The following is a 25,745-nucleotide window of genomic DNA, read 5'->3' as shown; positions in this document are numbered from 1 at the left end:
CAGACCAGTGCTACAGGGGTCAGACATGAGTGCTGAAAGAAATAACAACTTGAGCTCACAATTAAATATTAGCTCACACAAAGAATACACACGGACAAACACACAAACAGGAACGAAAACATCACACTGTGTGCTCTTGCATATGGATGTGATTGTTTATTTGGTTTGTTAATATTTTCCATGGGAAACAGCATTTCAAGTCATACGAAATGTAAAATAGTGCCCAATTAAAGGACATTATTAAAGCCTATCGCAATCTAAAGAATAGAATTGTCCATTATTCCCTACGGATAATGAGAGCGATCCCATAGAGAATAGAGATACTACCAACAGTATAGACAAAGTTATTGAATATATTGTATACAATTCCACACAGTAGGAGAATGCCTTGGAATATGATGTTTGCCAAAATAAAATAGATTATGGAGAAAACCGATGAAATGAGCCAAACCAGCAATCCATACAGGCTGTAGAGGATCACCCAGACACACCAGAAGGGAAAAGACACCAGGAACCAGACCGCCTCAGAGACACCTCCCTTCTTCAGATTCTACAAAGGGTAGATTACCCCAAAAATAAATAAAACACATAGGCCATACCTAGATGAGTCTAAATAATGAGTAACTTGAAATTTAAAAAACAGGCGTGTGTAATTGAATAGTATAATAGGAAGAGAGAAAACATACCTGGTGTTCCAGGTCAGCAGGACAGATGTCAGGCTCTGTCTGAGATCCCAGTCGCTCTGTATTTTCTGCATTATAAAGGCTAAGCACTTTAACTGTAGAGAGAGCATAGTTATCATTATGTGTTTTTCTAATTGTACTTTATTTCAACATATTTGACCACTGTACTATTGGGTATAAGCAAATGCTATAGCTGGACTACTCACAGAAAGTAGCGCTCGCTAGGATTATGAGCAACACCTGTGGCCATGTCGCCATGTTGCCTGACCCACCTCCTGGAAATGGAGGTATCTGGGGAGAAAACTAATATTTGTCCATTTAGCACTTCAATGATTGGATAACCAAAGGCTGCTGCTATGTATGTGTTTGGCATCAGAGATCACCTGAGATGACCCAGGCCTCTGGTAGGCATCAACGATGTTAGCCAGACGGTAGCTCTTGATGACATCGCTGTTAGCTGGGAACTCTTTCCGACACTCGGGACAGCGGTACTCCCCTCTGCTCCTCAACTCAGCCATGCAGGCCAGACAGTAGCTGTGTCCACATGGATACTGGTGAGGCTCCGTCAGGGTTTCCATGCAGATCCCACATGTCATTAGCTCCGATAATAACTCGTTGTCCATTTTGTTCAAATATAAGAGCTAAATAAGGTGTTGCAAGGTAGAAACTTAATGAGAGAGTAGAAACAGTTTAGACGTAACAGAGTGTAGCAGCTTAGTAGCTGACATGTGAAAGTATGTGAAACTTATTTTTAGGAAAGCATTACTGGTACTATTCTTAGTAATAGTGAGCACCATATTCAGACCTCTCGAGGTTGACATAGATTACAGCAAACCAACAATAAAGTGTGTGTAGATAATAATCAACAAGACACAGTAACAAAAACATATTTAAATTAAGGAAAAAGTTGACAAATTCCACACTGAAACAAAGTGTAGTATGTCCTCATTCCAGTGTATTAATATTTAAACCCTGATTGCAATCATGGGTGGGACCAGGAACAGAATGGCTAAACTAAATGGGCCATTGACCTAGATTAAAAAAATGTGAGCAGAACGTTACTTCAAGTTATAACGTATTAAAGTAATCGGTACATTAGGACCCCTGATCGTTTTTACTATAAAGCAAAACCACCACAACCCTCTCTACCAATGCACTTGTTCCACCCGGTGAACTACTAGGGCTTCCTCCTGAATCAATACTATCCTGAGTAATAAACAGCAGCTTCATCACCAAATTCTCATAAAAGACACTTTGATATGGAATGGAGACTGAATAAAGCCTAACTCCCTATGAACTCTCTTTGATATGGACGATAGTTCAGTCTGCTTCTCAGGTCAGGGAGTCAGAGCAGACACTGGCTATGTCACCGTGGATAGTGGTGAGTCTCAGTGTGTCCACGCAGCAACTCTCCATTTAGTCTGTCAAATGTCTGTTGTGGAACTTCAAGACTGGGTACTAACACAGGAACTAATACAGAAACTGAATGCAGTGTGGCTTATATATACTGTATTTACTACACACAGTTGATTGAGATATCACCAAGAGTGTGAATGTGTAAAAAGGTCAACCTACGCAATCAAGAACTGGTACTGGACTTTCACCCACAGTAAATAATTACTTCACTTCCTTATTATTTTCAGTGGGACCAGCTCAGACCAGGGGAGAACGAGAGACGAAAGTTTGCTAAATGAGAAAACAGTCCAAATAAGGTAGCTTGGATTACTTCACCTAAACCAAGCTGAACTGAACCAGCCCGGGCCAGCGTTGGAGCATGGCAGCACCCCGTAGGGTGATCACCAAGAGGAGGGCCACCATCACAGCTCTGCCACTCTACCACTCTGGAGCTCTGCTGAAGAAATACACCGGAGAGAAGGTAAAGAATAGAGAAATAGAGAGATGGCAAAAGCCCATAGAGCAATCAAAGATGAGAATAGAAAGATAGAAAACGAGACATCAAACAGGGTAGGGGGAGTCAAGTGAAGTGCACTAAAAAGTTATGTGTCAAAGTTAACAAAACAAGGCAGTATTGTATCAATCAATGCCATGGAATATGACGTACCTTGCCCATTGCACAAGTGCACTAAACCTTGTTTTCTGTCGTCTCCTAGGACTTTAAGAAGTACTATGGAGAACTGCGGGGATCCACCATTTTCCTGTACATGGATGAAACACAGGACACAGTAAGACAGCCTAGAACTGTGAACTTGATAACCACAATCAACAGCCATATTGATTTAAACACTACTGTCCCTTGTCAGTATACAGAGAAACTGGATTTGCATATGCTGAAGTCCATGGAGATGGATTCTCCTTATGTGAAGACCCCGACCATCTTCACACTCTCTCTCATCAACGAGGAGGTTCAGCTGAAGGTCAGTTGTACAATCTTGTACCTTAGTGCGTCACACAATCAAAAGCAGACCTGGGTTAACAAATGTATCAAATTTAACATTAGCCGGGGCTATGAAACAGGGAACATTTTAGGTCAAATGCACCTAAAGCTATGAATAAAACGAATGTAAATATGATATATTACGAGTATTTGGCTATGTCTTGGTTAAATGGTTTAAAGTGTGCCATAGACGGCAATGAAAAAGTAATTGTTTTTATCTTCATGCAGATGGAATGCCCAGACAAAGGAGAGGAGTGGAGGGGTTTCATCATGACTGTGGCAAATGTGAGCAGAGTATATAATGTACTGTAATATAATACGAGAAAGGCAGGCTGAACACAAGTCAAGTTACAAGAGGAGAAATGTACAGATGAAATCATGTTGACCCCCATTCACAGAGTCAGTACCAATGTAGCATAGTGCAGCCTTTGTTATCGAGGATGATTAAGGATTTTACTGATGATGACAAGTACTGTATGTGTCTTACAGAAAGAGATCCCAAGCAAAATGCAACTGCTCCCAGGCCAGATTGAAAGACTGAAGCAAGTTCTGTACGATGAGAAAGAAAGACTTTTCCCCCAAACACCACCTGACCTCTCCAAAAAGAGTTTCATCCCCTGCTCATCCTTCCTGGGAAACACACAAGAAACAGATAGTCCAGCTGCAAACCCCCCGTACGTTTATCTGTTGGATAAAACTGATCTTTTAGAGAGTGGGTTTGTAAGTGCAAGCATCTATGTGACGTTATTCAACACAGAATCGTTTTTTCACAAAACTCACAAATCCTGTCACCTAATCTTTCTCTTTTCCTCCCTCATTGTCTCGCCCACCATACCTCGTTTACACCTCCCATCTTTCCATTCACCAGACCTTCATACATATCTTTCTCATCTGCCTTTCATGCTTCCTCTTGTCAACTCTCTCCAGGTGTTTCTTTGACGTGAGCCGCCAGGAGGCGGAGCGTATGCTAACGGAGAACCCAGAATACGGCAACATCATCATCCGCCCCTCCACTTCCAGCTACGCTGTGACTTTAAGGCAGGATAACTTAAGGTATGATCTCTGACCCTCAACCAATGAGCACAGAGCTTCAACATCAACAACTTTGTTCTTGACTATGAAAGGGACCGAATCAGAATTAGCTGCATCATGATATTGTACAGACCACCACTAAACTGGTCTGTTCGTTAACACCTTCAGGAAGGAAGGCTCCTGATATAAACTTGCGTAAATAATCGAAAAAAGGGCCTTTTTATATGCTTGGTTTCCCAGTCATATATTGCACCTTGTCATATGTGTCTTTTGGCAATGCGCTTTAGTTTAGAAGAGAATTTTATTAGGAAACACCAAATAAACAGTTCATTGTATCAATATCTTGAACACAGGACAAAGAGTCAGATGTTTTCTGTTTCAGTGGGCCAGTTTTCAAGAACTACAGGGTGTTGCCTATAGACAGGGTGTTAGTCATTGAGCTGGACCCCCCAGTGAGTCACATACACCTACCCATCCACATACGCACACAACCACAGACAATGAAGTATACCGTATTCTAGGTGCATCCCATATGAATACAATACATCTGATGCTTCAGTGTTTGTCGACGTGTTTTTATCAACCTGTCTGTCTGTTGTGTCAGGTGACGGTTCATTCGCTGAGGGACGTGCTTGACCACTTCCTGAAGGAGACCAAATATCGTCTCCGTCCCTATGTGATTCCCCAGGTCTATGACAACAAAATTGGTGAGGAAATTCAAACTGAATATCCAAGGCATATTTTTCAAATGTATCCAAATATTCACCATAGCAACTACACAATGTACAGCATGATGGCAGACGCAACCATACCCTTGAAACACTGTGTGTGGTCTAAACAGAGGTTCCACCCATGTTGGACCGTTCAACAAAGCCAGTACCCCATGCCAGAGTGGCACCTATGATCCACACTCAGACCGCTTGTGCCGACATGCCTCCAACCACTCCACCACCCGATCCCCCCTGTCAAACCTCGGACAATAATGGGGAGTACATAAAAGTGGACGTCCCATCAAAACCAAGTGTGTGTATGTATAGATTTGTGTTTGGGGGCGCTGAGTAAAACACGTCTGTTTGTTCCAATTGACCATGTTCACATGAGCATCCCTGATACCATATATGTGCTGAGTACAAGTCAGATGTAGTTTGTGATACACGTGTTTGGTGTCATCTCCATACCATTCTTCCTAATCCATGTCACTCCAGGCACCAGACCGGCAAAGGTGGATGAGGAACTGAGGACCATTCTAAAAGCAAGGAGGGAAAACCTCTACAAAGCAGGGTCTCATGACTGACACACAGAACAAAATAAAAAACATGAAAAGATTGACAGAACGTGAAGATTCAATAAAACTGATTGATGTGCAAATGATTTCTTGTGAAATAATTATGGTATGTATTATCAGTGGTCTTATCACCAGTAATATGGCAGTGTTGTCTTGATGATAATGTGTCATAAAACCTAGAGTTTGGATGCAAGGGGGAGTTGTAAAGAGCCAAAAGAGCAACGTCCAAGCATTTATCAAATGGAATTGGTCAGTTTGATATTCCAAACTATTAGACATGCCAATTTTCATGCTGATAGTAGGGACCAAGTTAACAGTAGGAGTAAATCACAAACCAAGAGGCTTCCATTAATATTTGTTTTTTTATAATACATATTTCAGTAAAATCTACTTCAATTCACTTTGAGAGTACAAGAAAATAGCATATACTTCAAACGTGGAGTACACTTATCTAGTTCCATATTGACAGACGGGCAACCTTTCACTCCCTTTTTCCCCCTATGGTAAAAAACAGAAAAGACAAGTGACAGGGTAGAGTGCTATGAGGAATGGGCTGAGAGTATGAAGACTAGACAGGGAAATGAGCCCCCTAGGAAGAAAAGCAAGGATTCAAACTATATGACAGAAAGAACTTCTTTGCATTGAACCTCAAATGCATACATAGTCTTGCTGCAAAATATCAAAAAGTTGTTTTTGTTTGTTTTTTTTCATTTCATTACACAAAATCTTGTCAGGCTTTTTTTTTTATATTATGTTTTTGTTTACAAAAAAAGATTTTTAATTTACAATCTAAGGCAGCCCATCTTTTTAAGGATTCCATGAGCTCTAAAGCGTGTAGGCAGAACGTTCCTTCCTTCCTGTTGTCAGTTGCTGACTGACAAACTGAGCGGAGGATGTGCCATCAGTTCCAGTTGTGGACCAGGACTAGCTCGAGGTAGGGGAGTCTCAGCTAAGTCCAACCCAGAAAGGAGTTCCTCTCTAAGGGTCTAAATCCCGACAGCTCCCTTGTCCAGCAGGAGGAGTGGGGTGGAGATGGGGGTTGGTGATGGTGAGAGGGGCTCATCTTCACAGTGTCCAGAGTCAGAAGCTCTCTGACCTCCACCAACCGCAGATAATCCTGAGGGGGACCCCTCTCAGGAGGACGGGGGCTCTGGGTTCTGAGCTGAAGATGAAGCGCTGGGCTTGGGAGACTGTCTGTCCTCTGATGAGGGGGGCAGGTCAGATTCCAGGGATGCTGTGGTTTGGGATGAAACAGGGTTTTGTTTGAGGGCGGTGGGTACTGGGGATGGAGTCGCTGACACAGGGATGTTGGTGGTGACCGTGGAAAGGGAGGGCTGAGGGTTCGCTACAAGAGGGACTTGGACCGGGGGCTGAAATGCCAGGGGTTGTGCAGGGGCTGGGGACACAGCAGTTTTAGCCAGTATAATCTGGGTGGCTGGTGGCCTTGCCTGTGTTAACTGCATTGTGGGTTTAGCTTGCGCTAACTGGCTTATTGATTTAGCCTGGATGAACTGGGTTAGTTGGCCTGAGGAGTTAGCCTGCATTAGCGAGGCTAGCTGGTTAGCAGGAATAGTGATGATGGTGATTTTGTCTCCACTCTTGGTCCCTGCTGGCATCATGGTGGGCATGGCCTGGATCACGAGTTTAGTTGGAGCCCCCACGTTGCCAACGGTGACGGGTGCTTGGACGGCACTGGTGAAGATGGGTGAGGTGTTCAACGTCACCTGGCCCAGAGAGTTTGTCATGACAACGGGCATGGCGCGAAGAGTCCTACATATACTGACAGTGAGACAATTAGGTAGAGGGGGGAGAGAGACAGAGATCTGTGTTAAACTTTATCCGTGATAGTATGATGAACTGTGGAAGAGTAAGCAAACCAAAAACAGACTCTTGCCCAAACAATCCCCTCACTCTAGCCTCACGGCCCACACAACTAAGCTCTCTCCTCCATCCTCCTCACCTGGAGCCCGTTGCTGAGGGGATGACGGTGACGTAGCTCTGCTGAGTCTGGACGGGCATGGCTGCCGTGTCGGAGGTGAGGGCGTTGACAGCCTGCTGGTGCTCGGAGGCCATGCCCTCATCCTCCTCTCCCTCCTCCCCCTCCTCGTCATCGATGACTCGGATGTTCTTGGGCATGTCCTTGAACTGGTAGGCCAGCCGCTGGCCCTCCACCTTGGCCAAGATGCCCCGCTGGTAGTAGTATCTGGCCACAGGAGACAGTTGAGAACACATAACATTATAGATCACCTGTTACAAATGCTTATTCCCCAGTCATCGACTGCTCTTGGCAACCTCCAGAAACCCTCAAAAGGAACAAGATGTGTTAAGTCTATCAGACTGTCTCAGTGTGGGTGAGGGAGGAGACAAGGACAATACATATTCAGTAGCAATCTTAAAACTCTTGATACGGTTTGGTCTTTGACCTCCCCAGACGACAACCTCCCCTCCCCCTGCCTCACCTGAGCGCCCGGCCCATGGTCTCGTAGTTCATGTCAGGCTTGTTCTTGTGCTTTCCCCAGAGCTTGGACACGGCCTTTGAGTCCACCAGTTTGAAGATGCCTTTCTCCCTCTGCATCCACTTGATGTACCTGGGACACGTGTTCTTGTCCTGGAGCAGGTCCAGCAGGAACTCCCACAGGTACGTTGTGTTGCCTGGAGGAGGGGGTGGTGGTAAAAAAATATTAACTGATTTATTTTTTATTGTTTGGCAAAATACTGTGCAATTCCTAGTCCTACAAGTCCAAGTAGAGGGAGGACACCCATTTGTTGGGGTTTGATAAACACAAGTTCCTCCAATGTGTGACCACCCTGTGTCTAAGTGTGAGGATGTGCTAGGTGCAGTGTATGAGAGAGGCACGCACCCTTCCCCTCCCTGGGTCTCTTCCTTATCCCCAAGTCGATGGAGCCGTTGGACGCAGGCTGGTGAGTCTTAGGCCTCCTACCACCACCTAGCGAAAAAGTCCCCAGAAGAACTTAGCTGAAAACCCTCCGATGTTCAATCCTACCATCTGTAGATAAACATCCTCAAATGAGCATTAAAAACACAGGTGTGAGCTCTCTACCTCTCTTCTTCTTGACTGCAGGCTCACAGTCTGGGGGGATGGGGAAGGTGTCTTCCTCTATGGTTTCACACTCTGTAGACACCTCCACCACCGTCTCCATCATCACATCTTCTACTGGAGGGAGGGAGGGAGGGAGGGAGGGAGGGAGGGAGGGAGGGAGGGAGGGAGGGAGGGAGGGAGGGAGGGAGGGAGGGAGGGAGGGAGGGAGGGAGGGAGGGAGGGAGGGAGGGAGGGAGGGAGGGAGGGAGGGAGGGAGAAAAGAAGAGAAACAACAAAAGTCTGATTAATAAACAGAAATGGATGAGTGAACCTTGAAAGTTGCTAAACGTCATCCCATTTTAATCACATCAACAAGAACAGGAACAGGGAAGTGAGTACCTGCGTGACGGTCATGAAGTACACCAGACGGAGATTCCATGTGCAGGAGAGCTTCGGCAGCCTCAAAGGTTTTGTCGAAACACACCATGTCCCCGTGACTGGACACTTCCACTGCAGAGGGAGAGAGGGTGAGGGAAGAGAGGGTGAGGGAGGAGAAGGTGAGGGAGGAGAGAGTGAGGGAGAGAGGGTGAGGGAGAGAGGGTGAGGGAGAGAGAGTGAGGAAGGAGATGGTGAGGGAGGAGAGGGTGAGGGAGAGAGGGTGAGGGAGGAGAGGGTGAGGGAGGAGAGGGTGAGGGAGGAGAGAGTGAGGGAGGAGAGGGTGAGGGAGAGAGGGTGAGGGAGGAGAGGGTGAGGGAGGAGAGGGTGAGGGAGAGGGTGAGGGAGGAGTGAGGGAGGAGAGGGTGAGGGAGGAGAGGGTGAGGGAGGAGAGAGTGAGGGAGGAGAGGGTGAGGGAGGAGAGGGTGAGGGAGGAGAGGGTGAGGGAGGAGAGGGTGAGGGAGGAGAGGTCGAGGGAGGAGAGGGTGAGGGAGGAGAGGGTGAAGGAGGAGAGAGTGAGGGAGGAGAGGGTTAGGGAGAGAGGGTGAGGGAGGAGAGGGTGAGGGAGGAGAGGGTGAGGGAGGAGAGAGTGAGGGAGGAGAGGGTGAGGGAGGAGAGGGTGAGGGAGGAGAGAGTGAGGGAGGAGAGGGTGAGGGAGGAGAGGGTGAGGGAGGAGAGGGTGAGGGAGAGAGGGTGAGGGAGGAGAGGGTGAGGGAGGAGAGAGTGAGGGAGGAGAGGGTGAGGGAGGAGAGGGTGAGGGAGGAGAGGGTGAGGGAGGAGAGAGTGAGGGAGGAGAGGGTGAGGGAGGAGAGGGTGAGGGAGGAGAGGGTGAGGGAGGAGAGAGTGAGGTGTTGTTTGCTTACCCGACATGACAATACAAATAGTTTATTCTACCATGTTGTGCACCACACACTCTTCATGCACCCCCTGCTATCTTTGTACAGCTTTCTACAGTCTCTATTGACCAAACCGTAGAGGGCTTAAGGTCATGCACTTGTATACATCCACCACTAGAGGACATAACTGAGTTTGTTGGGGTTAGTTCTTGGAGGGAACAATACTCTGGTCTGTTCTATTTATTACACAGCTCAAAGCTTGGTAGGCTGTCTACAGCCCTTAAAATTATGTACAGTATGACATTGGTCAAACACTTCTCAGTAATAGACAGCATTTGTTCATTATTACCATTATATATATCTGGTCTGCTTCTCCACCAAATAAACTTGTCTTAGGTTGTAGAAATCATAACAGGAGTTTAACTCACACATTACAGCTTCTCTCCTTACAAAACTCACACAAGTCTCTCGATCCATCAGAAACATAACCCTTCAAATCAAACCGCTAATATTCATCATCGTCCAAACACGAGTCTGTCAAATCTTCAATAATCCCACACTGTCTGTTCCAAAACCAGTCTGTACCACTGCTGCACTGCCCGTATTCCCACCCAGACTCACCGGTCTCCACCACCTCCGTCACCACCTCCTGCTCTTCTGCCACGCCCTGCATCAGGTAGGTCTCATCGTCGTACACCAGCACCTGGGCAGCATAGCACTGCTCCACCTGTGCGCTGGGCACCTCCTCCACGATGACAGCAGGACACTCTGCCTCCTCCTGCTCCACCTCCTCCTCATCCTCCATCACCACCATCTCCTCTTGGCCCTCATCCCCAGGAGTCTCACTCTGGCGGGAGGAGAGGCGGGGAAGTTAGAGACAGATGCTTTTATGCTTCAGCATCATCACAATGCCAATACAGAAATGCATGGTGGTTTGAACAACAGTGGTTGGTACATGGTTTTCCCCGGCTGAGAACACAGTAGCTGAGAGGGGTCATGTTATGTTTAGGTTTGGAGAGGACTTATAGTGATGACAAAAAGCAACTGACAAAGAAGGACAGGGCGGTTAAACTCTTACCTGCTCCTCCTCAATCACAGTTACATACTCCACCACGTTCCCTCCTCCGTCTGCCACCACTACAGAGGTCATCACTCATTCCTGAGGATAATGCCAACATAGAATGATGTGTGAATGAGGGACAGGGCCATCCCAAAGGCTATTGCTTGCCAAAGAATACTGAAAGTTGTCCTTGTGGAAAGAACATTACTCCCCCTCCATTATGAAGTACACAATCTATGCTTATGCACCTACTATGCTCATTATGTGAAATTAAATGAAAAAGGTAACAACATACACGTATCCACGAATCAGTTGCAACACCTTTTCAGGTTTCCGTGCACTGCATTATGATGGGACAATAAATACACGAAATTCACAAGCGTGCCCCGAATGTTAACATCACGGTTTGATGTTTGGCAGTTAAGATGTAGCTTGTTAGGCTACACCGTTATGTAGCCTATGTCGTTGGCCAACGAGGGTAATTATTATTTGGCCGATTTCCTCTATATTAGTTAGCTAGCTGGCCAAAGTGGTTGTTAATTTATGTGCACAAGTGTAAGATTTTGTTAGAAAGCTTGCTAACTGCAAAGTTACGAACGGTAGCCTTAAAAAAAGAAGCAGGATGGCTAACTTTCGGTAGCTAGCTAGCTACTAGTTGTTGGTAGCATTAGCCAGCTAGCTAACGCCTGTATCCATCTTGCTTGTACAGTAGTGTGCTGTAAATGTAAGTGAATTTTATGCATGCTAAAACGACATGCACTGACACAAACTTCGCAACTCACCTTCTTGTAATGTCTTGTAATCTTTGTAGAGTATAGCCTCAAGCAAACGTTAGGCCTGTGTAGCTATGCAGCTAGCTAACACAGCGAGCTTGATAGCTAGCTAGTAGCTAGCCAAGTTGACAAGGCCGTCGCGATTCCTTACTTTTAAGTGTTTGCTAGCGATTTAGCAGTTGGCTATCTCGTAAGCTAGCTAGTCGCTTTGGCAAACTAATGGTTTTCAATCACGTATAAGAACACTGCTACACAAAACTTCAATGTTTTGATTGTCGCTATTTTCCATGATCTAGAGATCTATCTTTCCCGTTGCTTTCCTGCGCGCCCTCTCTTTGCCAGGATATTCAGGTCAACCTCAGAGACCGCTGGCGAATGACACACTAGTCACAATGACGTCACGACACCCATCCGTGACACGGGCCGAAAGAGTTTGCTTGCCGAGTCCTGTCTTTGTAACCATCAAGCGGCCTTCAGGCACACACAAAACATCTCCATTTATAAAATACCGATAAAGTTGTCGATTCAATACATATGTCGTGGATGAATGAGTTTGTGGACGACAGCATTAAATTATTGTACAGCCGGCTTGCTGTAATAGGCCGTTATTGCTACCAATGCATATTTAACAATGCAAAACGCAAATTAGATAAGACAAGGTGGCAAATGTTTCTTGTAGCACGAACATGTTTGATCGTGTATGTGTGTTAGATAAAGATAAACTAGAAAGAGAGAAACATTTATTAAAAGGCAAGTCAAAACAAACCAACATTCCTTTAGTATTGCCTCTTTATTTCACAAAAACAGCAATGTGTCACAGTCAGTCACAGTTTCTGGCCTTAATTAGACCACTGCCAATTCATCCATTCACAGAGCAGAACAAACCACTATTATAAAATCTGTCTGCAAACATGAAGGCAGACGTTGGACAATCTTGATTAATTAGGAATAAGCTTACATTCGTTTCAACATCTCGGTCCCTTTTTAAATATGACTAAAACAGAAAACAATTAAATATAACGAGTGAGTGAAGCTAAGAGAAAACGATTTTGTCAAACAGTACATTACTCTATGGATTCTCTGATAAGTACAAATACTTATTTGGAAATTCTAGATCAAATTGAGCTATTAGGTTCGTCAGCCTTCAATCTCCCTTTTCCAATACTCATTACCATAAACCACTTCCTGTGAGCCACTTTTGCAAAACATCACCAATGATGGCACACTGAAACAACAGACTTAGACACCAATGGGATCATTTGAGTGCCTCTTTTGACAGATTCACCAAAGTTCACATAACAGGTGGTACTAAGCTAAAACCCATCATGTGCAGTCCAAAACTTGCTCAAGTGATCCATATTTTCTTGTAGATGTTACTCCAGTAACAATCCAGGGGACAATCTGTGGGTATAGTTTGGGAAAACATTTATAGACTCCTGCAATGGTGTCAATCAATGGGAAAACAGCAACTATGGGAGGGAGAAGGTAAAGAGATAAAAATGTCTGCCTTATGAAATCTTAAGAGGTGATGCAGTTCTAGTGTTAGGACACAAACAGGGTTGGTTATTCAGCTGTGACTTCATAAACTATGGAGTCAACCTAGCAAATTTGGTTTGTGATGCTGTCTGTAACACTGGCATATTCAAGTGAAGTTCTCCAAAGGGTACAACAAAGAACAAGTGAGGTAGTGAGGTAGCCTACTGAGTAACGTTCCGCAAGAAAGACCCCTGTAAAGTTTGTAAAGTGAGGTTTAATTAAAAAGTGTGTCAGACCACTTTAGCTTTAAAGCTGAAATACTTGTGATTTTTACATTAAAACTAATTTGACCTGAGGAATAACAGGTTTGTTCAAGGATGCTGGTCACACACAAATACAAGCCTCGCTATTGCAAGGTGGTATATGAGTGATAGGCTGGGAAATGTGTACCACTGCATTTGGTGCTGAAAAAGCAGACACCATTGCAGTGCTTTACAGTGAGGTCTCTGAGGTGTAGTAAACTAGGACAGAGTTTGGGAAACGACCGTTGAGAAGACAACCTTACCCTTCACAGTTGTAACCAGGTAAAAACACAAATTGTGTGCCTTAAGGGAGGAGAATATATACCAATATGTGTATGCAGTGTCACAGGTTGTCTTGTGTAGTAAGCCATGTAAGCCAATTGCCAATGGTTCGTAAACGAACTAGAGTTTTACATTTAGGCAACTGTAAAAGGAACAGGAGTGTATATCCAAAAAATTCTCTAGGTGGTTGTTTCATAAAGCAGGCATCACATGACTAACATACATGTACAGACAAATCCCTGGAGTGAGATGGGGAGATGACAAGTTTGAAACTACAGATACAGGGAAAAAGGTAAGGGGTGTTGAGGAGAGGGGTCTGCGATTGGAGGGAGGTTGGGGAAAGGCACATCCTCTTCTCTTCCTTGGGGGAAATATTTCACTAGATGAGAGATCCAGGAGATTTCTAGGAAAGGAGGCAATGTAATGTTCATAGTTATTTTTGTGCAGAAATAAAGTATTCAATACTGGTGGTTCTAATGGCAATGGAAAAGTAAGTACCTCACAGCTGGAGCTACTGCATTTGCATCCTAAGCAGCCGCCGCTTGCCCTGAGGAAAAAACGTCTTTATTAGCAATATTTTCTATATAATATACAATATTTGTAGATTTGAACATAAATTAAATTAATGTAAATATATTAAATTATCCATTAATCTAACTGTACAAAATAATCACAAATTCCCTTTAACCCAAATATTAGTTCCTGTTTTGACTAGTTACGGGAATAGTACTGAGACACAGTACCTGTTACCTCAGCAGCCGGGGCTTCATCTTCCTCTGGGGCTGGGATGATCCTTCCAGTCATGGGTCCGACTCCCAGGACTTTGGGCCTCTTGTCAGATTTGGCTGCTCCCTCCAGTACCACCACAATGTACTCTTTCTTGGGCTCTGAGACAGAGGCTTCCTCAGGTGCAGCTTCTGCTGCTACTTCCACAACTGCTGGAGCTGGTGCTTCTACTAGCAGTGTTGCCGCTGCCTCTTCAATGACTGAAGAAACATCTACTGGGTCTTCAATTGCTGGGCAAACTTCTGCTGGGGCTTCAACTGCTGGGGCTTCAACCACTGGGGCAACTTCTACTGGGGCTTCAACCGCTGGGGCAACTTCTACTGATGGTGCATCCTCAACAACTACAAGGGGAACTTCTACTGGGGCAGCTGGGGCCTCTTCTGCTGGGGCAGCTGGGGCCTCTTCTGCTGGGGCAGCTGGGGCCTCTGCTGGTGCTTCAGCTGCTGCAGCCTCAACCAGTGCCTCCTCCACTGGGGCAGCTTCCACTGGGACAGCCTCCACAGGTGCCTCCTCCACTGGGACAGCCTCCACAGGTGCCTCCTCCACTGGGGCAGCCTCCACTGGGGCAGCCTCCACTGTTGTTTCGGCCTCTGGGGCAGCTTCTACTGGGACAACCTCCACAGGCGTGGCCTCCACTGGTGCTTCGTTCTCTACTGGTGCAACCTCCTTGGCCTCTTCCACAACAACACTTTCCACTGGTATGACAGCTTCAACTTGCTCAACAGTCTTCACCTCAATGGACGAGGCGGCTGCAAGCAGGTCCACATTGGCCACTGCAACACAGAACCCATCACAACCCAAGCATCACTCACTCACTCCTTGCTGAATGACTGAAGCCCATGCCGTAACTTTGTGACTGTTAATGTATCCAGTGTTGGTGTAACTTTCAGTTAGTTTCCTAAAACAAGTGGGGTAGGTAGTCATGCTAGCAATAAAGTGAAGGTTTTACATATCCCAAAAAAGGTAAGAATAAAGTTTTTAGCAAGTCGGTCAGTTTTAGAGAATGCACAATACCCAATGCACAACCATGTCAAAAGTCAAAAAAAAATTCAATCCGGAATCCAAAGCGGAATATGTGTACGTTTTGGGAATTAGATATAAAAGAGCAATTGACTCCCATAAGCGACCATGGTGAGTTGGAGGATGTTAAAATACTGACGAGGCTTACAGGTGGAAAAACTACATCTACTGAGGCATACAGGAGGAACATTTACATGGGTGCAGAAAGCAGGCACAGTAGAGGAGGGAAAGATGAGAAACGTCCTGATATTTGACAGGAATGAGCAGAGTGTACGCACGTAGCAAGTCAAGAAGATAAGTCGGTAGAATAAACTATCGAGTATAGTTGACTATGGAATTGTGTGTTTAAGTGCACCAGATAGACAACAAAGCAGAGACCGTAAGACATGTATCTCAGAAAGTCCATTAGCCAATAATCCATTTACAAAGTGAGTAGAGAGAATTTAAACATACAATGTTTTGTAACCGTTGCACCCAACTCAATAGAAAAAAAATGGGCCACACCATGTGAAAGGCTTTTCCTGCCAAATATCACGAAGAATACACACACCAGATTGAATGGTAGTTTGATTAAAATACATTTTTGTAAGTATAATTTAAAGCTCCATTTACAAAACAATACTTGAAAAACTGTCAATGTCAGAGAACTTTGATTTGAATCAAAATAAGTCAAATATATTTTGGGCAAATCCTTTCTTACTATATGCAGCAAAGTTAGAAAATGCTAGATATATCCATACCAAACAAATTAATAATGTTAGGGATGCTTGCTGACGTACTTTCTAAAACCGTGTTGTTTTAGAATGCCGTTTTCGACACCAAAAACCCTATAAGGGTAGCCGTTAGCGTAAGCAGACCAAATTCAGACAAATTAAACACGGGAATGGCTCTTTCCAGTTTGACAATACTTTTATTGTATGGCTCGTAGAATTCCCTTCATCAGTTGACACTACCACTGTTTTAGCCAGTTAAAGGATAATGTCTAGAAAGACCACACACGTTTGAGTTCCTTATGTTTCTTTAGACTTACTACTTCCCTTGTTCATTTACAGTTAAGAATAAAACACACCGCAACAGTTACATAGCTTGTACAGGTTTAAGAGTTTGTCTAGAGGTAAAGCCCTCACATAGCTGAGACAGACAGCAGTTCAGATTAACAAAAGCTTCCACATTACATTGGCGTGTACCAACTCAGTGATATCTGGCAGAGAAGCACTCAAGGCTTGAAAGAAAAAAAATACAGTCTTAAAAGAAATCACAGCCTGATTTGTTAGTGGTCGGTTGTGGCCAGGGCTTTACACATTACAAACAGAGGTAACAAATGGAGCATTTGCTTGCTTTCCTGTTTGTTTAGTTTTGTTTGTGCATGCAACCTGACAGGTGAGAGATTGTCTGCTAATATATGTGAGCCAAGTCCTCTGGAGGTCAAAGGTGAGTGGCAGTATTTGAAGGGTAGAAGGGACAAAGAAGGAAGGTACACCCTTTTTGTCTTCCAAGGTAGCCCAGCTGGGTAAATACAATGGCGCATGATTAGAACCTTCTCTGGAGGGCTACCCTGGATGGCAAAACGTTTACACCCAGAAGTAAGGAGGTTTGTCAGGAGACGCAGGACTTTGGTAAAGAATTATGGGAGCACAGCTACTTGGTTAACGGTGTATCTCTATTCTTACTGTCCCAATAGCATGGGTTCTTCATAATCATACATCCTTAACTGAAGTAGCATGTCTAGTAATGAGGCTCTTACTGCTAAATTATACAGGGTCTAATGATGCGTTTCTCTCCACTGTTGAAGAGTGAACTCATGAACAGATGGCCTTTATGATACAAGCATTATTAGGACTTGCACCCCATCAACAGTATCCTGTACATAACCTGGAAAGGGACTTTGTCAAGCAATACGTTAAAATCATAAATATTATCTACAGCACACAAACAAAAGTGTGAAGAAAGGGGAAAATAACAGAATAATCTACTCTGTCTTCTCTCTTTTCACAACTATGTCCAATCAGCAGTATTCTTACTCCTTGCCATCTGAAAGAACTCACATAGGCAATCTGCAACCTAGGTAACGCAAGGAAAAACTCTCATTCATAAATTATTTTCTGTTCACGACTGAGGGGACCAGTGTTAGGCTATTAGGTATGGCTCTGTTACTAGTGGTATGATGAGAAAAAAAGTGTACACCTTTCTATTGGTGGGCTGTATGAGTTAGCACAGGTGTGAGGGTGTGAGAGGAAACTCAGGCATCAGCAGCCTCAGATGCTACCTCCTCCTCAGGTGGAGGGGTCGTACCATTGCTCTCTGCCTCCGGCTCAGCTGCAGCAGCAACTGTCTCCTCTGCAACAACGGGGGCGGCGATAGCCTCCGCCGCCACCTCCACGGCCTCGGCCACTTTGATTACTTCCTCTGCTGCTGCCTCCACCTCCTGGGCTGCCTCAACGACTACCTCTGCGACTTCAGCGACTACCTCAGCGGTCTCGGCCACCGCAGCTGCGATCTCCTCCACCACAGTCTCTGCTGCTGCCGGTTCCGCCTCCAATGCTGGTGCTGCCTCGGCCTCAACTGCTACAGGCTCCGCCTCGGCGACTGGCTCCGCTTCGGCGGCAGGCTCCGCCTCGACGGCAGGCTCCGCCTCAGCGGCAGGCTCCGCCTCAGCGGCAGGCTCCGCCTCAGCGGCAGGCTCCGCCTCAGCGGCAGGCTCCGCCTCCACAGCGGCTTCCGCTTCCTCAGCTGCTGGTTCGACGACCTCTTCTGCAGGCTCAGCCTCACTTTCAGCCTCGGCAGCAGCCTCAGCCTCCTCCCCTCCAGCCTCGTCTGCGGCCGCCTCACCTTCTTCCTCAGCAACCTCAGCTTCTTCCTCGGCACCCTCACCTGAAACAGAGAAACGAAAATGCAAAACTATCAGAAACATTTATTTTTCCCTTTAAGACTAATTTTTTTCCCAACTTGCTTCAGTATGCCATTATAAATCTATACAATCTTAACATCTTTATAGGCATGTGTCTCATACATCTCTTAGTGTTCATCCTATCATGTATATCTTTACACACAAATTATTTTAAATAAACTGTATATTAAGTAACTCCTATATCATATAACACACATCCACTGCAGCACACAAACACACACACCACTTCAAACCTCTTACCACCCTTGCAAACCACGTCCCACACCTGCAGGGGGTAAAACAAACGAGCAGAGCAACATCACTGCAGCAGAGACCTCAGAGCAGAACGGCATGCAAACCCGGGAGATAGAGAAAAGGAACAAGGCATACAACCAGAGAGGGAGAGGAATGGCGGTGGACGGGAGAGGAGAAACGTAATGAGGTTATGGAGTGGGATATGGGGGTGGGGAGGGGGTAAAAAGTGCCTTACCATCCAATCAAGGCTAACAGAACCTGGAACTCTGCAAGCCCGACAATAACAGAGACAGTCCAGGTGTGCGTGTTTATTTAAGACAGGGGGAGTCAGGGGACTTTTTTTTGTTTTGTTTTTCTCTTGTCATTTATCAATTTTCATTTAACATTACATCAGCAAGAGACCATAATGTAGCACCAGTTTGGTCAATGTGAAATAAATAAAAGCAGAGTACGCAATGAGAAGCATCCAGAAGTTACAAAGTTTAGTGACAAGAATTTTAAAGTTGAATAAACGATTAGCTGGACTAGTTCTTAGCAGTACAGAAGAAGAGAAAAGACGAAGAGGAATTTCCCCCAGATTCATCCAAAGAGTCCAGTTCTATAGTCCCCTGATGCGTAGGGCGCAGAGGACCGTATTTAGCCTTACAACACTGAAAAGAGCAAAAAATACAGACAATTAGCAAAATAGTTAATTTTTGCTTTAAACATTAACAAGTACAAATTAACAGGTAAGGTTACACGTTTCAAATTGAACGACGACTACACTGTTGAACTATATGTAATGCATCTTTTACATATTCTGTACATGTATGTGGATGCTTGTGCAAGGCACTGTTCTACAAATCCCCTTATTGTGGCACTCTATGACAAAGTCACCTGTTGTCTCGGTTTGATGAAGGGCCTTAGTGTGGACTCAATGTAGGCAGCAAGTAGAGAAAGCAATTTTTGAAAGTGTGGAAGGGGGGGGGGGGGGAGGACTGAATGTGAGAAAGGGGAAGGACAGTCTTTGTTTTGGGGTAGACAGGAGTGTCATGGAAGGCTAGCCCCCTGTTCTGATTAACAGGTCTTTTGGCCAACAGGATCAAGTGTGTGGAAAACAGGGATGGGGTCAGATGCTGAGAAGGAACACCAAGAAGTTCTACCTCTATACAATTCAAAGTAATTGAAACTGTGGGGTCATTCTGTAGTTAGATTAGTGAACATTATTCAATTGATTTTATTCATGATAAACTTTAAAGATATATAAAAAAACTTTAATAAGGCACCTTAAGTGATTTGATTCTTCTACAATATAATATAGATACATATTACCTCAATCCTAAATTATTTAAAAAGATGTATAACACTGATACTAATAAAGCATACAGAAAATTCCTTATTGTTGATTAATCTGACTGCCCTTTTTTAAACTCAGGCAGAGCACTTCTTATCATTAATCAGAACAGGGACATGACAGTGTGCTTTGTGTGCAATAGTGGCTAGCCAATGAGAATTCAGGAGCCCAACCATACATGGTGAACAACAATGTTCAACCATCTAGACTAAGTAAACCTATCTGAATACTCTGATTCCACCCGAGTTTCAGAGCTCATGAATCCCCTACTCCTCCTCCCATATTTGATTCTGGAAAATGCATTTTAGTAAACAAGGCTGAAGAGAGACCTAGCTTTGTGAGTGCACCTAAAGAAAACACGTTCAAAGTGACAAGGCAATAAGTGAGAATAAGTGAGAATAAGATAGTGAGAATAAGTAAGTCCATGCCAAAGTACCCCTTGCCAAATTCAGTGCTTCATTGGTCATTCAGTATTTAAGAGCCAGGCTGTGAGTGAGAAGAAAAGAAAACCCAGTAATTAGTCACACGAAGGCACTCACCCTCCTCTTCCTCCTCTCCATCCCTGCCTAAAAACAGAGACAGAATCACAGTCACAGAAGGCTCTAAGAAGGAACTGAATATTTTATGGAATGGTTTGGCAGATACGAATGTGAGCCGATGGATGATTGTTCTCGTGCATCTACCATGTATATGGGTTTACACTGAATGATTATCATCGCACTCTCACGATGAATGTCTTGTCTGGCTGTGAGACGCGCAAGACTAATGTAAGCTAAGTGTGCTCAGAGATAAAATGTGTTTAGTTTACTGCTCTGATGATCCCAGCTAGTCTAAATACACACACAAGAAAAATAAAGCTGTTATAATTGCATCTAATCTCATCTACTGGCTCTTAGTTTGGCTCTCTCCCAAAGTAAATAAATAGCTTGACTGCTTGTAAACTATCTACAACTGACATATCAGCTGATGGAACATGCACAGTGGAACTTGGACAACAACTTTGTTTTTGTTTATAGGAAGTGGTTTTGGCAGGAGAGAATAGTGGAGGGCCGCAGGGGAGAGATAGGCAGCTGCCAGGGGCAACACCTTGCCCAGGCCAGAGAACGTGCCATAGACTGATGGTCTTGGCTCAGGTTCCATAGCTACGTTGAGACCAAGTACTTGTTAAATAACTGCTGACCCCACACACCCCTCTCGAAGTTAGTCATGTCCTTTTGTTGTTGGATCTTTGTCAGGGAAGGAAAGTAGTGGAGGTACTGAGAAGCCCAATTCTGCATGTGTCTGTGCTTGCGAGTGTGTGTTTGGCCCTGCACAGCTAAACAGGGTTCTCAGTGGGATCAAGTCTCCTTGAAGAAACAACATGACACATAAAGACAAGCCAGGCAGAAGCTTTGGGAGTATGACCCTGCAAATGTGGATGTATGTGTGTGCGTGTTCACTGTCAATGACGTTCTTCACGCTGATATAAGTAGAGATTATCGAGGCCTCCAACTGGCCCACAATCCCTAGTTTGGACCACATCTTTTGCTTTATCCACATGCACAGCAAAGCCAGAGAGGACACCTGCTATGCAAAGATCAGTCAGTGATCAGGCGGTTGATTTGTTGATTAAGGGGCTAAGGAGAGTCAAAGTGATGAGGGTCAAACACTGGACTTCTCCGTGGAGTTTTTTGATGCCCTGAAAGGATTCTTTGGATTTGGTTTATTTACGTATAGGTGATAACTACTCTATAGGTGATGTACTAAGTGAGCAGATGGTGATTGCCTGGAGGTGAATGACAGATGAGGTGGAAGGAGTGAGGGGGGGGGGCTTACTCTTTGGGGGCCATGGTTTGGGTGTCCACTCTGTCTTGGGTCTCGCGTTTATTTCAGCCACGCGGTCGTTGAATCGTTCGTGGTCTGACGTCACAGTACTGTAAGCCTGTTTCGGAACACACAAGAAAGCCTTATTTCAGGATTTGTGGCATGCTATGGCAAGTTGTTACTATCAGAGCGTTACATCATCTCACAACATGTTAATGTCAGGGATGTTTTTTGTTGTGGTGGGAAGGGGGTGGAGTCAGGTACTCACATAGGTGACTGATCCAGCGAAGGCCCCACCACAAAGGAGAGCATAAATAATGTTCTCCCCAGTTCCACCAGGGATCGATGACATCTGACGCCTAGGAACCACTGCAAAGGGTAAAGGTCAGTGGTTAGAGGTGATGTAATCTCCTTACAGAACAACGCATTGTCATATCATGCTAGTATTTTTCTATTTTGAAGGTGAGAGAGAGAAAAAAAAACATGAGATTCCAATGAAAAAGGATTTACTCAAATAAGTAGTCAACCCAGATAACCCTCAATCGTCTACCATATATAACCGGAAATAGTCTGTGCGGTGGCTTTAAAAAGATTGAAACCAGATAGGCCCAGAGTGCCAGCCTATCGACATGTCTCTCACGGACCGAGAGGGTAGGTGCCCCGAGACACTTTGTTACAGCAGGAGGAGGCCTTGCTGTTATTGGATTGTGTGGAATGGGTATAGGAGTTCAGGAATATGCCTATATCAATTGAACTCCTGTCATGCTCATGAGACTCCACATTTGACCTCTGATAAAAAGAACAACGTGGTTTTTGAAAGGTTAGGCTAGAGTCATGTTTTTGTGAGTAGTATACTAAATCAAATTTCCTGATTGCATGTCATATTCTATGAATCCATTGCAAATGACAGAACTTGCTCTTTACCTCTTGTTTTTGTAATTTTGCAAGTGTGTCAATGCCCTGCTAATGCGATCAGGTAAGAGCTCTCACAAACAGAAAAAAACACCTAAAGCATATTAGGTATCTTTCAGATCAGGCACATATCACCTTATTACTAAGGCAAAATATATCTACACTGGTTGTTAGAACACAGGACTGTATCTTCTGCCAGTGACTACCTCAACCTTAGGGATCAGGTTGCATTTTGTAAACAACCATAACAGAGACTGTTGGCAGAACTCTAGTGTTTGCCTTTTTCATTCACTTGTCAAACCACTGAGGGAAGAACTATTGTTTCCTGTCTGAATCAACATTTGACAATGTGATGGCACATCCAGAGCCTCAAGTTAAGGTTAATAAATGTAATAAACTATAAGGATATAACAATAATAAAGAGATATTTTTGCGCAATTTCAAGCATTATTGGATGGGCAGAAAATGTAGGGGGGAGAGGGAGGGAGAGAGGGAGAACATACAGTCTGGAATCCCATATGGTACACACTACCCAGGGAGCCAACGGGGAACCCATTATTGACAAATCTTAACAGACAAACTTGCTGTGTATTACTTTGTGTTGCTGCTGTCCAGCATTCCCTTGTCAAATGTGTATTCATGTTACTGAACAACATTAACTCCTTCAACAAATGAGTTCAAACAGTTGCCACTGTGAAGACATGGTCTTGCACATGAACTTCATAGAATTTCCCTGACAACCACCACAACAGGACCCAGTGGCGTCCAATGGGATTTAACCCCTCATACTCTCACTGGGATAAGCCTGTCACTGCAGCCCCTACTGAGCTCCCTAACCAGGCTCTCACCCAACACCTCGTTATTTATACCTGCTAAGCTGATAAACTCTCCAGTACTGGGAGTCAAGGGGTTAAGGTAGTGAGCATCCTGACAGGAAGAGGGGAGACGGGTCACAAGGAGGTCATGGAATTAATCTATGTTATCCTCAGGGGCTGTATAATGGTGAGTGTCGTTGGAGGCAGTGCTAAAGGAGGGGTCCGTGACTCGTCATGCGTGAGCAGTGCTTCACTGGACACGAGCACGGAGAAGTGCACACACACAAACAGGCATAATCAGGGACAGACGTTGCGCAATACGAGGACACTGGTGGTTCTAAACTGCGGTAAACCCGTCTATGTATGTGTGGGTTTAAGAGCTAAAATGGAACTTAAAATGGTGAAGCAAAGACAGCAAAAACATTGGCATGGCCAGAGCAATGCTACGTAAGCAAGAGAGAGGGGTGCCATGAGGTAAGGGGATGCGTAGCAGTTGAGAAATAGCTAGCGGGAGGATCGGTTTTACAAATTGCTTATTTCTTTTTTACTTTAACAATTATATACGTTTTTTGTACATTTCCTGTCCATGGACATGTTTATTATACAATAACATATGGAACAATTGATCAAGGCTATTGGATAAACAACAAGCCACAACATAGAAGCGTAAAGTACTTAATGTACAGAAAGTGGACCAATAAATGCTGGACAACTATTTTTGTTGAGCACAGCTTTGAGTGTTTAGAGGTGTGGGGCTGAAACAGTGAGACGCTTGCTTTGTCCGCTGTCTATACATTAAGGACACCGTCACACGTTCTCTACCACGTGAGCAAGAGCAGGAACCATATTTCTGTTCCACCCTTGATCTATTGAAGGTCACATTTAGATATTTCAAATAAAATAAATACATCATACTTCATGGCTACGCTTCAATCAGTAGACACTGGGTTTTTCTTTCAAATCTGTAGTCCAATTTTAGCGTATAATCATTATAAATATTAAATATTGACATCAAAGACACAGTAATCGCCTTCTTTACAATGTAACAATTTATCTGAGACCGGCAACACGCACGCTGAGTAATTAAACGATTGAAGAGGATTTGCAGATTTGGTAGAGCGGTTGCGCTAGGTTGAGTTTGCGTAACAAACCACCAATGTATTTGTTTCAAATAATATCTTAGGCCCTGTTTGCATTCTATACGACAAAGACATTCGAGAGAAAATAGAATTGACTGCCTTAAAAGTAGGCAAATTAGCTCCGCAATATACACCCAAATGCACCTTACGAAACGATTGAGAGCATCTTTGCCAAAAATTCCAATTGACCTTCATTCCCCCTGTTAAACAACACCGGTGCCATCTTTTACATTTCGAATGCGGCAGTTTAAGCAAAGTCAAGCTGCTTGAGTACAAAATGTTCTATTCGGAAAAGTAGCCTACCCATGGACATTACCGAGTTAAGAGATTAAGAATTTTAAAAAATTGCAAAATGCCCATACATATAAAATGTGTTCCAGTGTCCTGGCACTCCACCACTCACCATCTCTAGATAACCTGTAGGCTGTTTTCCGTGCCAAAGGCCCAAATCTTTGCCAGGCCGCTCTGCAGAAAAACATCTCAGTGCTCTATCTGATAAATACGGGAGGAATAACCCACAGCGTGAGCTGGGAAGTTGACTGGATGACTGGCTGTAGCGAGTTGGATGGGCAAGTCAGCTTGGCTGTTAGTCGGCCGCGTGTGAGAGGAAGAGCCCTGCCTCGAACGCGATTGCTGTGCGACTGATTTCTCCTGAGTGCTTCTCACCTCCCCCTTTCTCACACACGTCACGCATGCACCCTCACCGGGAAAAGGTCGAACAGAAAAATTGTTTCTCCTCTTATTGTAGTTAGACGCATATTTTGAAATGCAACACTAATGTCATCAACATTAAATATGGCCTAGAAATAAATATAGGAATGCACAATCAAAATGAACGTCAAATCAATATTTAAATGTAAAATCCCATAACAGGGGTGACCCCCTGGAATAGTTTAGGTTTGCCCAAACAACGGAGATCAGAATTTGTTAAAGGTGGTTTTATGAGTAGATTTGCACACTCACTATAAGCAATGTTGTTTTCAAATGTGTGAATATGAGTTAAACAGGAGAATAACAAGCAGTAGCAAGCAGATACAAATGCTTACATTTGTACCTTTCCCCGTAAGAAGCTACAAAGGTAGTTTGTTTGTGTGTGTGTGGGGGGGGAACAACAAATTAGAAATAGCAGCAGAAAATAATGTAGACTTTTACATTACTTGTCCTACTGACAACCATTAGGCTGTGTGGAATCTGA

At 44.4% G+C, this 25,745-nt stretch overlaps 4 protein-coding genes across 12 annotated transcripts; 1 reads left to right on the top strand and 3 right to left on the bottom strand.

Moving 5' to 3' along the window:
• Positions 1 to 132: 132 nt before the first annotated feature.
• Positions 133 to 1,423, bottom strand: LOC124469449 (bifunctional apoptosis regulator-like). Of its 2 annotated transcripts, none has more exons than XM_047022765.1 (4): positions 1,067 to 1,423; positions 890 to 986; positions 687 to 778; positions 133 to 550 (listed from the first exon to the last, which is right to left on the bottom strand). In XM_047022765.1, the coding sequence occupies exons 1-4, from the start codon at positions 1,304 to 1,306 to the stop codon at positions 278 to 280; spliced, it is 702 nt and encodes a 233-aa protein (XP_046878721.1). In that variant the 5' UTR covers positions 1,307 to 1,423; the 3' UTR covers positions 133 to 277. The 2 variants fall into 2 exon arrangements, with proteins under 2 accessions (XP_046878721.1, XP_046878729.1); XM_047022773.1 differs by having other exon boundaries at positions 890 to 974; positions 1,067 to 1,412.
• Positions 1,124 to 5,648, top strand: LOC124469437 (signal-transducing adaptor protein 1-like). Of its 2 annotated transcripts, none has more exons than XM_047022753.1 (11): positions 1,124 to 1,237; positions 2,327 to 2,559; positions 2,795 to 2,866; positions 2,945 to 3,058; positions 3,307 to 3,363; positions 3,568 to 3,752; positions 4,006 to 4,131; positions 4,493 to 4,562; positions 4,715 to 4,817; positions 4,952 to 5,131; positions 5,316 to 5,648. In XM_047022753.1, the coding sequence occupies exons 2-11, from the start codon at positions 2,458 to 2,460 to the stop codon at positions 5,402 to 5,404; spliced, it is 1,098 nt and encodes a 365-aa protein (XP_046878709.1). In that variant the 5' UTR covers positions 1,124 to 1,237; positions 2,327 to 2,457; the 3' UTR covers positions 5,405 to 5,648. The 2 variants fall into 2 exon arrangements, with proteins under 2 accessions (XP_046878709.1, XP_046878700.1); XM_047022744.1 differs by having other exon boundaries at positions 4,952 to 5,137.
• A 90-nt stretch (positions 5,649 to 5,738) lies between these two features.
• Positions 5,739 to 11,925, bottom strand: elf2a (E74-like factor 2a (ets domain transcription factor)). 4 transcript variants are annotated; one of them, XM_047022723.1, is made up of 9 exons: positions 11,550 to 11,925; positions 10,786 to 10,866; positions 10,329 to 10,554; positions 8,836 to 8,946; positions 8,458 to 8,571; positions 8,257 to 8,343; positions 7,855 to 8,047; positions 7,356 to 7,598; positions 5,739 to 7,165 (listed from the first exon to the last, which is right to left on the bottom strand). In XM_047022723.1, the coding sequence occupies exons 2-9, from the start codon at positions 10,855 to 10,857 to the stop codon at positions 6,529 to 6,531; spliced, it is 1,683 nt and encodes a 560-aa protein (XP_046878679.1). In that variant the 5' UTR covers positions 10,858 to 10,866; positions 11,550 to 11,925; the 3' UTR covers positions 5,739 to 6,528. The 4 variants fall into 4 exon arrangements, with proteins under 4 accessions (XP_046878679.1, XP_046878686.1, XP_046878662.1 ...); XM_047022730.1 differs by having other exon boundaries at positions 8,458 to 8,568; XM_047022706.1 differs by having other exon boundaries at positions 5,739 to 7,174; positions 11,550 to 11,923.
• A 390-nt stretch (positions 11,926 to 12,315) lies between these two features.
• mgarpa (mitochondria localized glutamic acid rich protein a) lies at positions 12,316 to 25,230 on the bottom strand. 4 transcript variants are annotated; one of them, XM_047051860.1, is made up of 8 exons: positions 24,954 to 25,217; positions 21,953 to 22,053; positions 21,697 to 21,802; positions 20,421 to 20,447; positions 17,699 to 18,277; positions 14,351 to 15,159; positions 14,099 to 14,147; positions 12,316 to 14,003 (listed from the first exon to the last, which is right to left on the bottom strand). In XM_047051860.1, the coding sequence occupies exons 1-7, from the start codon at positions 25,027 to 25,029 to the stop codon at positions 14,112 to 14,114; spliced, it is 1,734 nt and encodes a 577-aa protein (XP_046907816.1). In that variant the 5' UTR covers positions 25,030 to 25,217; the 3' UTR covers positions 12,316 to 14,003; positions 14,099 to 14,111. The 4 variants fall into 4 exon arrangements, with proteins under 4 accessions (XP_046907816.1, XP_046907891.1, XP_046907929.1 ...); XM_047051935.1 differs by having other exon boundaries at positions 14,344 to 15,159; positions 24,954 to 25,216; XM_047051973.1 differs by lacking the exon at positions 20,421 to 20,447.
• Between the last annotated feature and the right edge of the window lie 515 nt (positions 25,231 to 25,745).

This window comes from Hypomesus transpacificus, chromosome 1, assembly GCF_021917145.1.
Source record: "Hypomesus transpacificus isolate Combined female chromosome 1, fHypTra1, whole genome shotgun sequence".
NCBI lineage: Eukaryota > Metazoa > Chordata > Actinopteri > Osmeriformes > Osmeridae > Hypomesus > Hypomesus transpacificus.
Note: the sequence above shows the minus strand (reverse complement) of the source record. Positions and strands in the feature narration are given on the sequence as shown.

Coding starts and splice junctions, on each gene's coding strand:
- LOC124469449 (XM_047022765.1), bottom strand. CDS start 1,306: ATGGACAACGAGTTATTATCGGAGCTAATGACATGTGGGATCTGCATG. Junction 779..889: donor CCTAGCGAGCGCTACTTTCT/GTGAGTAGTCCA, acceptor CTCTCTCTACAG/TTAAAGTGCTTAGCCTTTAT. Junction 551..686: donor CTGCTGACCTGGAACACCAG/GTATGTTTTCTC, acceptor TACCCTTTGTAG/AATCTGAAGAAGGGAGGTGT.
- LOC124469437 (XM_047022744.1), top strand. CDS start 2,458: ATGGCAGCACCCCGTAGGGTGATCACCAAGAGGAGGGCCACCATCACA. Junction 2,867..2,944: donor TGGATGAAACACAGGACACA/GTAAGACAGCCT, acceptor GTCCCTTGTCAG/TATACAGAGAAACTGGATTT. Junction 4,818..4,951: donor GGTCTATGACAACAAAATTG/GTGAGGAAATTC, acceptor TGGTCTAAACAG/AGGTTCCACCCATGTTGGAC.
- elf2a (XM_047022706.1), bottom strand. CDS start 10,857: ATGACCTCTGTAGTGGTGGCAGACGGAGGAGGGAACGTGGTGGAGTAT. Junction 8,947..10,328: donor GACGGAGGTGGTGGAGACCG/GTGAGTCTGGGT, acceptor CTCCCTCTGCAG/TGGAAGTGTCCAGTCACGGG. Junction 7,599..7,854: donor ACCATGGGCCGGGCGCTCAG/GTGAGGCAGGGG, acceptor TCCTGTGGCCAG/ATACTACTACCAGCGGGGCA.
- mgarpa (XM_047051860.1), bottom strand. CDS start 25,029: ATGTTTTTCTGCAGAGCGGCCTGGCAAAGATTTGGGCCTTTGGCACGG. Junction 22,054..24,953: donor CTACAGGTTATCTAGAGATG/GTGAGTGGTGGA, acceptor TACCCTTTGCAG/TGGTTCCTAGGCGTCAGATG. Junction 14,148..14,350: donor ATGAAGCCCCGGCTGCTGAG/GTAACAGGTACT, acceptor TTTTTTCCTCAG/GGCAAGCGGCGGCTGCTTAG.